The following is a 15,949-nucleotide window of genomic DNA, read 5'->3' on the forward strand; positions in this document are numbered from 1 at the left end:
CAATTGAAATAATTATAGGCTCTTCAGAAGATGGCTGGGGTCAGTTCAAAAAAGGGCTCAGTCAATTAGAATGCAGCTGGATTTGAGGCACGAAAATCCAAAATTGTGAGCTGAAAAAACCCGGTCTGACTCACGGGGCCTCTCCCTTTTCGACCTCAGTGTTCTTTGGGGGACGTCTAGAGCTTTGTGATAGGTGTGTTCAAAACGGCCATGAACTCTGCAAGTTCTCTCCGAGCTGCTGCCCAAGCATCACTGGAAATCAGAAATTATGTGGAATAAAAACTACGTCCTTTGAAGAGCACTTCAGGGTAGATATGGAACCATGTATGCTTGTGCAAAAATGGTATCCCACTCCAATAAATTGCTACTGCAAGTCCATGATCAACTTTTCTGCTCACAGTTCCCTAAATACCAAGGTCTATTTAATTCATCTATTCGGCAAGGGAGTAACTCCTTTGCCTCTTATTACCCATGAAGGGAGGCAGGGCACAAACCTGGTTCTACAGCTGTTTGGCAAAGGCTTGCAAGAGCCCTGTACAGGAAGCCTCAGCAGTAGAAGACAGCAGTAAAAAAAGCAGTTTGTCCTTTATCCAATGGTCTGAGGTAAATAACAATAGTTATACCTGACTTCCATTACATCATGTAATAGCCAATACAACTGCCTGAGCATATATATTAGTATACTGGCCATTTAAGTTGAGTTAGTTGGAGTAGAGCGACAATAAATACATTCCCAAAGAGCGTTAGTCTGGGTTTGAAAATTGGAACTACAAACCAGAGCAAAAACCTGATCACAAACTTACTGAATATTCTTTAGGAAAGTAGGGTGATTTGACATTTCCTTACTAGTGATTCACATCTTATTTCTATTTATACATTTGTACGCACTCTATATCTGTCTCAGGTTTCCTGATGAATCGTATTTTTGGGATCCTCCGAGCTGGGTGTGTGGCATTTGTGCTCCTTCAGTATTTCTGAATCAACACCTTCTATTTGCCGCTGAATAATTAAGTGTTAACAATTTCATTTGGTGTACTTATATATTTGAAGATTCATTACAGTAATCTTCTTTAAAGGCAGCATCTGCGACAGCTCATTTGACCCCAGAACCTTACACTGGTATTAGCTTCAGATCACTCAGCGTGTTTTGAGAAGGGAAAAAATCTCCTAAGCAAAACATGTTTATTGCAACACTTATTTTTCCTGTTTTTGTAGTCTTTTATTTTAACCTGGAATAAACTTTCTTTTATCTGGATCAACTGAAATGTGATTTTGCCCTGGCTTCTTGTCAAAATCATTGATTCTTCAAGAAAAAGAAAATGAGAATAAAAAGAGCAATATAGCATTGTATTACTCGGTGTCAGAGGTACATCAGTTAACAACTGAGGCAAATGGGATGTAGCATTCTGTCGTCACAGAAGGTTGAAAAGGGCTTGTACAACACACGTATTATATACAACATGCACAATAAAAGCACTTCTGTTATGAATATGTAGTACCAGGTGTTAAATTTACATGAAAAGAGAGTAAATTACATCCAGAATAGCTGAAATATTATGTGTATATCATATTGGTTCACCGTTGCTTGACCCAAGCGTATTATTTAAAGGTTAAGTGAAGTCAAGTCTGTGGTTGCATAATAATTAGCTGTACACAGTATTCCTCAATCCAGTAAGAACCTCTTGTTTAATTAGAAGAACTCAGCTCAGTAAACATCAAATGAACACGTTACTCTCCCCAAGTGGGTAAACGGAGTAAGATGTGGTTTAATTTGTATAAGACTTTTGAGCCCATGACTTCCACTTACGTTTTCCTCCAGTCTTTTGGGCTGTGTTACGTCAAATTTTAGGGTATTCTGAAGCCTGCTGTGAAGTCCATGGGACTCTCTCTCTACAGGAAGGGAAAACAAACATATTTTATCTACTTTGAGACAAAAGGTGTTACGTTTATGCAAACTCTTATTCTGTATCAAAATACCATGTGGCATTTGTTCAAAAGGCTTCTGGAACAAAATAAACATGTTACACATTACAGATATTCTCATATCCATGATTTTCCCTTTCTTGGCCTATCTTATGAGAATTTCTGTTATCACAAGAAATTTAGAACATTGAGTAGTACATAGAAATATATCCTTGACTGCAATAAATTCTGCATTCCAGATTTTTTTTTGGGAAAGAAATGTAACTCTGAACTTATTTGTCTTAAAATACTACTTTCTAGTATATCTGCAGAGAGAGAAGCATTAAGTCAAAGAAAAGCATAAATGTTTACACTTTGCTTACTCTATCTAGGTGTATAAATCTCTAAAAGCATGTTCTTGTACATAAAGTGCTGGCAGACCCTGTGTTGCTTTGTATGTCCTGTTTGCAGACAGTCTGGCTCTAACACATACCATTCTCCAAAACAGTCCTGATACCGAGAGTAGCCAAGTGCTCTTGGTCTTCGTGGACAGATACTTTATCCTATTTCTTCTCTTTTTATGCAAACAATTGAGGGGTTGCAAAATTACCAGTGCATCCCTTCTAGAGACTCGACGTGTTATACAGCAATTTTGCAGCAGAAGTAATTAGAGGTGTATATATAATATATATATGTGTAGCTATATTGATATATAGCAAGAGTGCATGCCAGGTTGTAATTTGAAATATGTTTACTAATTTTTACAGACCAAAAAACTCCCACCATTCCTTAGGCGGTATAAGAAAAGCAAAAGTATTAATGAACAATAAACATTATATTCTTCCAAAAAAGGTAGCAAATAGGAAGTACCCAATGTGAGTATCACCTACATAAAACAGGCACATATATAGTATGCTCCCCAGATATATCTGTCAATTAAGCTATTTCAACCAGAAATAAGAAAAAATCTGGAGGACTTCTTTAAACTGGGACCATTACGTACGAAAAGGATAGGAAGAGAAAATGTGAACACCTTCTTGGCACCGTCGTCCAGATACGGAAGTAAAATATCTAATGACCACTCCCTACCATTTCTAGATTGGTGAAAATGTAAAGAAAAACCAAGCTGGTTTGTTACCGGTCTTTCTACAACCCATCTAAAAAGGACAAATTTTCCTTGTGAGATTTTTCTGTTAAAAATCCAGTCGAGTTATTTACCTGCAGGACAGAAGGCAGATCCTTAGGGCATGATCATTTTTGTTACTCTTCAAAACTGCATATAAGCATGTATTCTGAACTATACTGACTGTATATATTCTAATTGGACCGGTATTAAACACTTTTTTTGGCTGAATTACTGAGACAGCTTTCCAGTATATTGAAATGACAGGACAACAATACCAATGATAAATTGAGAAGTTCAGACAAAAATTCATCTTGGACCATTAAAGATATCCGAAGATATGAATAGGAAATTCACTGGAATTCCAGCAAAAATAAGGAATAACAATTGAAAATTCACCCAACTATGTTATTTCAGAACATTAAAGACATCAAAAAACATGAATAAGAATTTCACTGCAACTCCAGGAAAACTATTAGGTTAGCTGTAGTATTTAAAAGAGCTATAGTGCAAGAGCTTTTGGATGTCCACATCTCATCATTGCTCGTTTTATTCAAGATACGCCTTTAGTACCGATGTTTAGAGTTTAACTAGCTCCAAAAAAATCTTGTCATCTATCCACTATTAAACAGCTTCATTACCTTTTAGTAATCTGGAAAACTCTCACTATCTGCCATTAAATATTATTTGTTGAAAGATGAAAATCAGTATGGTAGTAACCATATTTAAACATACTAGTCTCTCTTCCTCTTTCTGCAAAGCTAAATTTAGAGCCTGCCTGGCATAAAAGCACATACAAGCAGAAATGTGGTCTGTTTGTTACTTAGGCACATCTATATTTTGCTTGCAACAGCTAATGGGTGAATTTATGGATCACAACATTATTTTCTCAGAAGACAATTAATTTTAGGTATTTAGAAGCATGCATAATAAACATTTTGAAACGTGGTTCAGTTACTATTTGAAGATAATTTATGTTACAGAAATTAGAAGCTTAACATTTTATAGACACTATAGCCAAGCTAAATACCCAGCTGGAGTCCTTTTATTATGCTATTTTGTTACATATCCTTAAAAAAACCCCACCCTTCCCATATGAACTACTGGAACCATATTTACAATTGATGGGATTTTGAAAAACACAGATGTTAAAAATGTTGCTGGGTAAAAGTATTACTGATCTGTTTTCTTCTTCCTGCATCTGAAAGTGTCTTATTAAAAAGAGAGATAATGTATTAAAGCTTTGGGGAGGGGAAGAAGGACTAAAAGAATTCTGGAAAATACATTTTCTCCAACCACCTGTCAGACAAAAATATCAGGTTTTCAGAAAACAGATCTGTTTAACAGGAGGGAACATGCATGTCATATGATGTTAAAAAACCCCCTCAGTTTTGTATGAGTTATTTTGATGCACCGCATTATTTTTTTTTAAAGGGCATCTCACAGATTATTAGAATTTTTCTTAAAGGTGTTAAAGCACTTTATAATTCCCAGCTCACTTTAAGGTGTCCTCAGAGTTTGTTTTTGTGTGAGACCATGAATGATAAAAAGAAAAACTCGTATCAAATGGCAAATCTTGTAGGTTGTCCTCAGTGAGTAAAATCCACCCTCCTGCCGTGAAAGGTTAGCCAAAATTGAAATCAGCTACAGTAAACTCAGCTCTCATGGAGGTTACTTTAGAATTATCTGCTCAGAGGATGTATGAAAATTATCATTTCTGACTTAGGTTTTAGTTATTTCAGACCAGGACAAGTTTACTCTCATTGTCTGAGTGCAACAGGGGCATCTGGACCCCAAGTCACTTTTTAGAAGAGGAAGGTCTCTTACTAGTGACTACAATTTCTCCTTCACGTTCCCTGTCCAACAAAGCTTTTAGCAGCAAATATGATATAATGCTAATTTCTGTATACTCTATACTCCTTCTATTTACAAAGTGGTTTTACATTTTATTATATTCCATTGTACAACTTTACATAGTACCGTTATCATTTCAATTCATAGTTCAGCAATTCAATACATATTTAGATAACTGCGTTTCCATGTCCTGTTATACATTTAGCTTAAAAAAAATAGTAGAAAACAAGCACAGTGGTGCAATGTCCAGGCACTTTCAATGTTGCTCAGCAAAATAAGCAAGCACCCTGTTTGAAAGCATGGCAACTTTTTTTGGGGAAAAAAAAAAAATTGAATCTTTGCTCATCATGGATTTTTTTAAACATCGTTTGTACAGTTCCAAGTTCCAAGTATTCCTGAGAAAGCTCTGTAAAATATGGCTGATATGTTTATATTTCAGCAGTGGGTCTGAGTGAGCAGTAACTTCCATCACCAGATGTTCCGCTGATCGCACAGAAGACATGTAGGGAGTCATGCACCCATGATGAATGCATTGTATCTTCATGGTAGATCTAGACAAAACAAAATAATCACAAATTCAGTAAAAGTTTCAGTTCATCATTATAACCAAGCTGTTTAAAAAGGTATGCAAAAGAGAGATCCAACCTTGTCTTCAAAGCTGTTTCGCAAAGGCAGCATAACAAAGAAATGAGAAAGAAGAGTAATTTAGCAATTTCTGTAGCATTCATATATACACTGTTCTGTGTATTACTGGATCATTTTTAGTTACAACTATCCAGCAGAGGAAAGAAACAATTCTCTGTATAGCAATTTTTTATTATATCTTAGCACTAACAGAATTCTAATAGTTTTTTTGGTAAGCCCAGGGAGTACCTGCAGCTAAATACAGCAAACACTCACTACCTCCACGCCACGTGGCAAGATTTTGTACTTTATAACCTGAAGGATGGTCTTACAGCAGGATCTAACTGGACTGGTAGAGCTGCTCTAGAGCTGACTGTGTATTTGTTTTTCACCCTGTGGTTCAGGGTGAAAAACAGTTCACCAGTCAACAAGTTAGTTAGCCTGAATTTACATTAGTGAAACTGAGATCACTGGCCATCATAAACAGTTTCTGGACATCCAGTTTTCTGCCGCTCTCTGAGGCTTCCTGTACCTGTTCAGCTGCAGTTTATCAGTTTTTTTGTGTTTACATTTCCCTAACTTAAAAGGTCACAGGCTGACCCAGGGAGTTACCCATCTGCCCTGCCATCTCAAACTAAGTGCACTGCCTGTGTTGGTTTGTGGCACTGACAATATTTAGAAAAGCGTACGTTCTTTGCAGCGAGAACCCTAAATTAATGTAATGTACTTTTTATGTTTAACTGAGTAATTCTGCAGAAGAGGAAAACACGTTCCATTAAGTTTAATTTGTTAGATACTTAGGTCATTTGATGGCAATACAAAGTTCAAGTCAGCTGTTACCTACATAATGTTGTACAACCATAAAGAATAGTGCTCGTAAACATGATCCTTCAAGGTGCCTTTTGATCTAATGCAAGAAGAAAGTGAAAAGTATATCCTTCCCAGCGAGCCCTTCACTTTGGCATTTCAGTTGCTGTAATATTTTGCCCGTTAACCAAAGACTACATGACAGTGGATATTTGTAAATCTATCAAGATAATAGGGAGCGTGCTTTAAGAATGCTTCTTTGTTCTAAGATAATCTTAACTATTGTACTGCGACAGTGCAGAACTGAGTGATTTGGTTTTGATTTGACTATTGCAGAATTCAGAAACCACAAAAGTTCCAGCAGCTGCATGCAAATTAAATGTCTTGGAAAGGTTTACTTGCAAACAGCTTAGAGTAGGCAGGTGGCAACTCCTATGAACGAGCATCTCTGAGCAAAATTCAGCAGTGGAGTATACATGGTATGTAACGTACATGAAAAAAATGAGTGCTGAATGTGCAAAATTAGTAGTTTGCACACTAAGAAAATGGTAGTCATGAACAGAATAGCAGGGAAATCTAATAAAAGCAAGGGGGATGCAGCGGTCACTTATTCTCAAATGGATCCTCCCTTATACTCCGACAACAAAATTCAGCCCCATCATGAGACTGTTTCCTTTAAATGATATTGTACTCTTCCATAACAAGACTCTGTCTGATTCCCATAAACATTATTTTATTGTAAATAAACCTAACTTACAAATAGCCTAGTGCAGTTGTATTATTTTGCCACTTGCACATTTTTGCCTTAGTTTGAACAACTGCTCAACTTATTGTGGAATTTGCCGACATATTTTTAGTGACTTAAAATTTTGCATTTTTAATTAAGTCACACATGGACTGTATGTTGAGTAACTGGGAGATTTTGAAAAAATTCTTCTAAATTTCAAGTACTATGAATCACAATGCAGTCTGTACCGTTCATTTTATGTGCTTTCTGCTAGAAATCTACCATGAGCTTTCTTTCGTCATAATGAAGGCAAAATTAGAGAGCAGAGGTATGGAGATTACTTCAGAAAGCCAGTTTTCACCTAATTTCACAGCATGATACTAGGTAGAAGTGCAACTGTTCTTTGAATCTCTCACCTCTCTGATGCTACTATTCAAATGCCTTTTCCTAGAAAGACCCAAGAAAATATTAAAACATAGGTCAGATAAATCAGCACAAATATTTTAACAGTGCATATAAATAGCATGTTGGCATTAGGCCAAAATTAAAAGAAAACATCCTTTAATGAAAAATAATTAAAAAAAAAAGGAACTTAAGCTGAATATAACTGAGGAAACAGAAATTTTGCCAGAGAATTTCGAGCTGTGACTTATCACAGGATTCTTACGATGTAGAAAATATGAGGCAAAACATGGCACAGGATTTCTGATGACCACAGCTGCCAGGAAACGAATGGTATGTGTCAGCGATGACTCCATGCTGAAGCACACTGTATACCAACACCAGGCTGAGACTTTCAATCAACAGAAACTGGTTTTAGGAATCCACCAAGTATATCATTTACTTCCCACATTCAGTTACTCGCCTTTTTATATTTAGCTAAATAACATGAAGGGTGATCAAGTTTTCAATTAGTTTTCAGTCAGTTTTCAGCATTAGCTAGTTTTCAAGCACAGAGAACCACCTCTGTGGGGTCCTGACGTGCAGTACGTGCCTGTTCGTGGATGATGTCAGAAAGCTCTTTCACCATATCCCGAAAGTTTGATTTTAGCCCCTCATGGTACTCCACTTGATCCTCCTTAATGAGTCGCTCGTTGAGCTCCAGAGCAATTCCACAGGCTTGTATAAACTTCCTGGGGAGGAAAGGAATGAACTTTGGGCATTACAATAGCCCAGTCTTCTACCAAAGCAAACAACCAAACAGATAGGCAAATCACATTTTTTTCCCCCTTTTTCTCCAACGTTTGGGACAAGTCACATTCTAGGACTGTGCCTAGAAATCCCTGGCACAGTGGATCCGGGAATGGGGAGGGACTGCAGGTGTTGGTTTTTCTGCTGGAGCTCCTTCGAGCCTGGATCCTCAGTAGATAGGACACGCACACCTGCAGTGCAACACAGTGGTCTCACACCTTCATCCCAACCTGTAGGATCACACACAGTTTGCAGATCCCAGATAAGCCCAACATGGACCGAGAGGTCCAGAAAGTAGCATGGCAAAGGCTCATCATTCCGAGGTGAAGCAGGAGGTGCCTGATTATATCTTGGGGGACATTTTCAAGTGGGAGGTAAACCTACCCTAAGGGACAGGAGTTAGAAAAACGCCTGTGCAAGTCACATAGTTTCAAAAATTAGCAACAGAAACAAGAAATGATGGTCCTCCATAAACTGGGAAGGGATTTGCTTTAAAATATTTCAAGTTCGTCATTATCTAGTAAAAAATCCCTTTGGAAAGACTGGGAAACAATGCACAATATGAAAGAACCCTGAACACAAGACTGTCAGACCTCTGGTTTTCAAACATACTTTCTTCACATGATAATCTCAAATACCCACACAAACCATTGAAGCAGGCGTTCAAGCAAATCTCCCCATGGAGAGCACAGCCCTGAGCTTGGGAACTCTTGACATACATAGTTACATTGGTTTTTTTCATATGTCTGAGCACCCACAACCCCGTGAGACCTGGATCTTTATAAGGCATACCTAAGCATTCAGCATCTGCTGATTTTGGAGATAGACAAAAACATAAGCAAAGCAGATACCATGTTCCAGCCAGCTGGCTAGTTTTTATTACATTAGAAATCCTACCTGAACATTTCTTTTAACTCATTCACCTTCTTAGTAGGATATTTGCTGGACTGGCTGTCACTTAGGAAAGCTCTGGCATAGGCCAAGGGACCAGCATTAACCTAGAACCAAAGAAGTAAGAAATCATTTAAGCTAGAACTTCTGTTCAGTTGCTAAAGGCAGTTGTGAAGGGAATAACAATTTTAAAAAAAAAAAAAAAATCACCCAACATTAGCATGTTATTTGAATGCCATAAACTGCATTACTAACGTCACCGGAGGCACCTGAAGTTTCAAAAGTTGAGTACTAGTTTTTCTATCTAGGTTTTTTAAGAACAAAAGTTAAATGGAGATAAAAAGAGAGATGCAATCGTTTTCCTCATACTTTCCTCTTATTTCCATTTGGAAAAGCAGTATCGTCTGAGTCTTAAAGTCATTTATCCAGCTTGAGAAGTCAGACTCACAAAAAGGCTGTTTGTGCCTGATACTTAGAGTACAACCTTCAAGAGTTAAGTATATTTCAGCATTCACCCATGGCCAACTATTGTGCAATTACACTTGGACTTGACACTGTAAACGCCACTGGACAAAATGCTTATTACCATGAGCCACCCGTTAATGTACCAGTATATGCGGCAGGGGAAGCTGTGCTGGCAGGTTGATGGCTGCAGTGCTGCAAACGAGGCAGTTAATGATTTCTGGAAAGTAAACGTGTTGCATCGTGAAAAGATGACTGACTCCGAAATGCGTGTATAAAAGTAATTTTGAATGGACATCAAGCCTTACCTGCACAGAAACACAGCCTTGCAATTTGAGTTGCAGCTGGATCATGTCAACATCACCAGCAGAGCAGAGTTTCTGCAGCTCTGCTGTCTTGTCTTTTATTTCATCAGTAGCGACATCAATTGGTTTTAAATTAACCTGATGTTCGTAATTGACTGGAATTCTCTTCTTCACGTATGGAAAGGAGTTCAGAGCTACCAGAAACAGCAAAGGAAATTTATAGATTGAAAAGTCATGCTGCAAATATGAGTACTCTTCAAAGAACATATACAGGCAGATCCTTGCCCTCAGGGTTTTACTCGGTGTGTGTGAAATCCCGAACAAGGCTATAATTTACCAGCACAATTTATTAATTTGTAAAAATTTGCACATAGAAATATAAGGTAAATTCCCCCTCCCAACCAGAATATTGTATCACAATTCTGATTAAGTATCTGAGAGAATTTCTGACTCTTTTGGTATGTTTTTATGAGCTAAAATAGTCTAAAACTAGTTGCTGATACATACTGTTTCGTGTTCAGACGGTTGTACTTACTAGTTAGAATGGTCCTTTTTTTACACTGTTCTTCCACACTGCCATGCTTTTTTCCAGATAAAGTGTAAGGAGTTTCAAATACAAATCTGTTGATGTTATGATTTCTTTCAAATTCAGTCTTTCTTTCAGAGATTTCTTTGTCTTCAAAATAGGGCTTCACATAAGTCACTTGAATATGGGCATACTTAGGATCAAGGTCTTTAACGTTGACCTGTGAAATAAGAGGGTTACTCACTAGAAAAGCAAAGGTTAATAACTTAACTTATAATTGGTTGATTTATCTACTGAGGTCTGATTTAAACTCATTCCCTGCTGACCCAGCCCCATTGCACGCAGGTGAATGACACGTAAAACACTCCCTTTGACCTCAGCTGTGATGTCTAGATCATCTGCTAGCAGACACACAAGACAACGTGGTGTGGCACAAGAAATACCTCATCTGGGTTAAACAAGCTGCATCTGGAACGGGTAGCCGTATTACCTTATCCATCAATGCAGCACATGCCTGAGCTACTTAGTCCTTATATGACCATGTTGCTTCCAGGTTATGAGCTAGCGTTCATGCAGTACTGTGGCACGCAAATCTGTGGGCTTGCACAAAGCAAGCTTTGGGGTCGCCGGTATTGTCTTTAGTAACCCGGACACATCTACAGTTGCAACCTAAGGGTGTGAACAGCCCTTGCAGGGAACATAAATGGGTATTCAGTAGGAAAGGGAAGGACCTACGGCTGCAAGGGCACAAAAGATTTTCTTTTAGAGTTGCGGTGTGAGAGCAACAAGAAGTAGCTCCGCTTCCAATCATCTGCTCCTCCGTGCTGGTTCCTAACATCTCCCAACAACAGGGCTCAGTCAGATGTGGACTGCAATTTCCCATTCATAATTCCCAATTCATTTATTTCCCCCTGGGAGCCACATCAGCCACATCAGCACCAAAACCTGTCAAGCTGTGCAAGATGTCCACACAGGAGGATGAGGATGCAAGGGGCAATGGGGCACAAGGTGCTTGTAAGAGGGTGGAAGACAAGGCTCACCCCCCCATTCCTACTGGCAGAAGGAAGGGATGCTCTGTCATCTCCCATCTTTAGCTCCACAGAGCAAAGCTCATCCTTCTGTACTCCCTTTGCACAGTGCTTAGAGCAGTGCAGTCCCAGGCCCTGAACAGTATTAGAATACAATTGATATTTTTGTCACACTCATCAGTGCACTCTCTAGTATGTGGCCCTGATGTTCACTGCTAATAGCATTTCCTTAGCTTGTTCATGCAGTTTAACTTTACCTTGTTAGAATCCTGGATAATTTTTACAGTCTCCGACCCAAATTTTTCTCCATAAAGTTTAAGAAGTCTGAAGGAGATCTCCGAGAGGCCTGTCAGCTTGGGTTCCTTATAGATGTATTCCTTCCCATCTTCTTCTTCAAAGAAAGTCTAGCATTAATCACAAACAAATAGTGAGGAATAGGTGGGTCTTTTCACTTGGAAAACTTTATTTTAGATTTGCTACTTCGAAAGCAACTTTCTACTAACATTTCAGAAAGTCAAGAAGGTTTAGAAGGCTATGGCTTGCATAAAGTCTGACTGAACTTGGCCTGTTTAACAGGTTCCTCCAAAAATTGTGTAAAAAAAAATCATAAAATTCCTAAACCAACACAAACACGTCATAGCTGAACACGAAGGCTTGACTATGACCAGTGAGAAATCTAAACAATGTGGAAGATGGGTTTGACCAGTGGTTGCCTTTTTGGAAGGCTGGAAAGAGGCAAGCAGGAGAAAAACCACAAGAACAAGGCATAGAGAAAGAGCAGAAAGTCACAAAAGTTGAGGAAGCCCTGATAGCAGAGCCACATGAACAGCCTGAAGAGAAGGATTTTGTGTAGGCTGAAAGGGACTTCAAGCAATAAATAAAGAAATGGGTTTCCTCTGCTTTGATTCCTCTTGTATTCAGGGAAGTGGAACTTGGTGTATTTGCTGTCAGTAGAGACAAAATTGCATTGAAGGTCGTGCCTGCATCACCAGTCCTCCCTGTAATGGAAACAGCATGAAAGCTTCCTGCTTTGGTGAGCTGTTCCAGTCAGAAGTCATGACAGAGTGTTAAAACTATCTCTGTGTAGCTGGCATATAAAGCCAGCAAAGCTTTAAAGTGCAAAACTGGATCAAGTATTGGTTGTCAGGATGATACGTTACATAGCTTAATTTTAGGGGCTGATCCCGTTATTTCTACAGCTTCTAGAAAACTAAGCTAGCAGTTGTTTCCTTTTATCTATTGCTAAGCTTATTTACTTCCTACATAACCGTATTTACTTTTTACTTTTGAAGATAAGATGAGGACAAAAATAAAATGTATCTTTGCTGCAACAAAAGTCAATGCTCCGATATGTTGCGCGTGTAATGACAGTGGTGTTCAAAGGTACAAACCCAAGATGGTTTCAGGGGTATTCATCATCTCCTCTAAAAGAAGGAACGAGGAAAGGCAGGGCTAATATAATTTACATAGCATTTCCTAAAGAGGGGTTCTGCATCTCCCGCATGGTTATGGGTCCACAAGCAGAAGCAGAGAGTATACAGGCACAAGGGAGATGAGGGGTAACACACTTCATTAGATTAACTGCTATAGCTGGAGAAAAAAAAAAAAACCACAACTGCTTTCAGGCTCAGACGACTTCATCAGATATGATAAGATCATGCTCCTTCTTGAGCCTCTGAGCCCCAGATCCTGTCCATTTTTCCAGCTACCTCACCTAACAAAAAATACTATCTATCTCTACAAGTATGGAACCAACACTGATACATATTTTGCCTCCAGTTTCTCCCATAACCTTTTACTCCACTAATATCTAGAAGGGAGCAGCAATTGTCTGTAGAAGAAAATGTCTGATATTACTACTGTTATATACTATGGTTATATACTGTTACTGGTTATATACTATACACACTAAATTGTGTTTTTGTAACTTATAGTAACTATAATTACAAAAAAAACCCTGGTGTTTTCTGAACCCCCTAAACCATTTCCTACCTGCTGAGTTGTTTTATGAAAAGCCCACCAGCAGATTCATAAACTTTATAATAAATCAGGTCCTCCTGGGGAGAGACACAAACCCTCGCCTCAAGGGTGCAATACCGAAATGCTGACGTAGACGCACTGGTGGCTGCACCAGAGGCTTTTCAGCTTCAGGTCTGGTGGAGCAGCCGCTTTAGGGGCCAGGATGCCTGGTGAGGGGTAGCTGGCAAGCCGGTGTATATACTTACTTGTCCATAAAAGGCCACTCTGAAAAAGGTTCCAAGAAGCCTCTTCCTTGTGTGCATTACTTCCAATATCTTAGCATATGCTCCGTGGAGCGTTCTGTACAGCTGAGTAAGTTTCTGGAAATCAAATCTTGACATCATTCAAGCAGAATTGTGCAAGCAGGAAATTCTAGCTAACACTGGAAGCTACCAAGATATCTGAACACAATCCTTTGAGAATTCAAACTTGAATTTCTAAAGAGGTTGAACTCATGCAGTTTTCTTTGAAAAAAACCTCAGTCTTAAGCACATGCTTAGCTTCAGGTCTGAACGGACACAGACTGCAATAAGACCACTACCCTTAGAGAGAAGGCTGAGCCTACTGTCTCAGCATGTTTCCTGACTGAGCCTTTAAGGGTAGAGCAGTATTTTACCCAGACATTCTTTTTTTGATTAAAACCAGCTTTATGATGAAAAAATAGATCGAGGCTTCCCCTAGCTTCAATTACATAGTTGGATGCAGTCCTGCTGTGGAGGAGGTCATGGGAAAGGGAGGGAAAGAGGAGCGCTATTCAGCAGTCGAGCAACAGCCTCACTGAAGCGTGGGTCACAGCAGGTTTTGGGAAGGAGGAAGGTGGAGGGCTGGTAACAGCTTCCTTCCTTCCTTTCCACTTGCGACTGAATTACCTGCAGATCAAGTCCTTTCTTTGAACAGTTCTTGCCCTGTTTGTAACCCTTAAAATGCTCAAGTCTCAAAAAGAATCTGGCTTTGAGCGTATAGGATGATGACAGCTTTATTTTAGGGGAAGGAAGGTAGGAATTATTCACTAAATATGAGACTGCTGTGTCTTTAGCTTTAATAATTACCCTCCAGACCATTGCTTTCACTAATTTGTTTAATGACCAGCAATGAAGCACAGTGTGTGCTTTACCGACACCAATTCATTAACTCGTAACTTCAAAACTAAAAAAGCCTCCTGTTTTTTTCTTAGCGATCTAGAAAATTATCTGATATATGCAAACTGGTTCAAAATACCTACCTCAAATTCACGCCGCTTTTCATAAATAGGAATGATCAGTTTGGAAACTTCAGAAATTGTTTCATAACGCTCTGCTTTCCACAGGCCGTCTACACATTGCTCCAGCAGCTCCACCAGGACTTCCTAAGAGAGCAACCAAACGGGTGTTGTTAATAGCAAAGTTAGAAGAGAAAACCATTTTAACTTCAGATACTTTAACAGGTCCCAGTATAAGTAACCACAGTTGCATAACTGTAAACCCTGTGTGTTCCTGGCCTTCCCAAAGGTGTTCTAAATTTTGGAATTAAAACAAAAAAAGAAAAAAGAACAAGTTATTCTTAAAAGTTCATTCATTCATAATAAATCATTAGCACAATAGCCAGCAAGTATGTCTTGGTTATTAAGCTACCTCCCCAGAAGAATGCCAAAACTCTGGGAGGGTATGGAGATGACAGCACTGGAAGTCACAGGTACATGTCTAAGAAACACACCCAAGGAACACGTGTGCAATAGCAGTGGGATGTGATGCTAAGGATCCTCAAGCCTAGTCTTGATGAATGGGCAATTGGGCAGCTGGGCTGCAGGGCCACCTCGCTCAGCCACGTGGCCCACCCAACGCAGTGGTACAGGGATGGTGCAGAAAAAATTGTGAGACTTTATGACTCACGGGAGGATCTACCCACTTCCCCAGTGCCCTGCTATGGTTTCTGGATTGTTCTGCTAACATGGTGTCCTGCAGCACAGCCCTAACTCAAGGGGAAACTAAGCTGACCTCTCACTCAGCAGAGCTTGACTTGCATTCTGTCCCTGCTTGGAAATACCACGCTGTGCTGCCCTGTGCTGGCAGAATTAGCATTTGCATAACATGGTAGGCAAAGATTGTGGTGTAGCTTTTTCAGTCTCAGTGCTAGAAAAGCCTTTCAATGGAACAAAGAACTTACACCAGTTTTACCTCTCTGAACTATACAGAGAAAATCCTTCAAGGCAGATTTTTCTTGGGAAATTGCTGTGGAACAGTCTTCCTTACAGATGCCAGTGCACAACTATAATTTGCTAGAGCTCAAGTGAACAAAGTCTAAAACTAAATCCTAATCAGCTATCGAATATCCTGTAGTCTATACTACAGGACCTCACCTCACTGTAATGTACATCCATCATCCCACCATCTTCTTTCATTGCACCTTCTTCATCAATGTTGGGAGTGATTTTCCTGAAGGCAGTGCATCCACTGGGGAAGAGTTCTGTAGCAGACAAAAGCAAATGGATTAGTGGAATAACATATCTCAAAT

General features: G+C 39.2%; 1 protein-coding gene across 3 annotated transcripts in view; it reads right to left on the bottom strand.

The window, feature by feature from the left end:
• Window positions 1-1,320: 1,320 nt before the first annotated feature.
• Window positions 1,321-15,949, bottom strand: part of DOCK11 (dedicator of cytokinesis 11) — an 86,714-nt gene continuing 72,085 nt past the window's right edge. For all 3 annotated transcript variants that reach the window (XM_075162068.1, XM_075162069.1, XM_075162067.1), the window contains 9 exons: window positions 15,795-15,901; window positions 14,682-14,804; window positions 13,666-13,779; window positions 11,698-11,844; window positions 10,422-10,632; window positions 9,890-10,080; window positions 9,126-9,226; window positions 8,032-8,170; window positions 1,321-5,430 (listed from right to left, as the gene is read on the bottom strand). In XM_075162068.1, the coding sequence (XP_075018169.1) occupies window positions 5,308-5,430; window positions 8,032-8,170; window positions 9,126-9,226; window positions 9,890-10,080; window positions 10,422-10,632; window positions 11,698-11,844; window positions 13,666-13,779; window positions 14,682-14,804; window positions 15,795-15,901 (1,256 nt within the window). In that variant the 3' untranslated portion in view covers window positions 1,321-5,307. The remainder of the gene's footprint in view (window positions 5,431-8,031; window positions 8,171-9,125; window positions 9,227-9,889; window positions 10,081-10,421; window positions 10,633-11,697; window positions 11,845-13,665; window positions 13,780-14,681; window positions 14,805-15,794; window positions 15,902-15,949) is intronic.

The sequence above is a fragment of the Calonectris borealis genome, chromosome 13 (assembly GCF_964195595.1).
Source record: "Calonectris borealis chromosome 13, bCalBor7.hap1.2, whole genome shotgun sequence".
NCBI classification, from domain to species: Eukaryota; Metazoa; Chordata; class Aves; order Procellariiformes; family Procellariidae; genus Calonectris; species Calonectris borealis.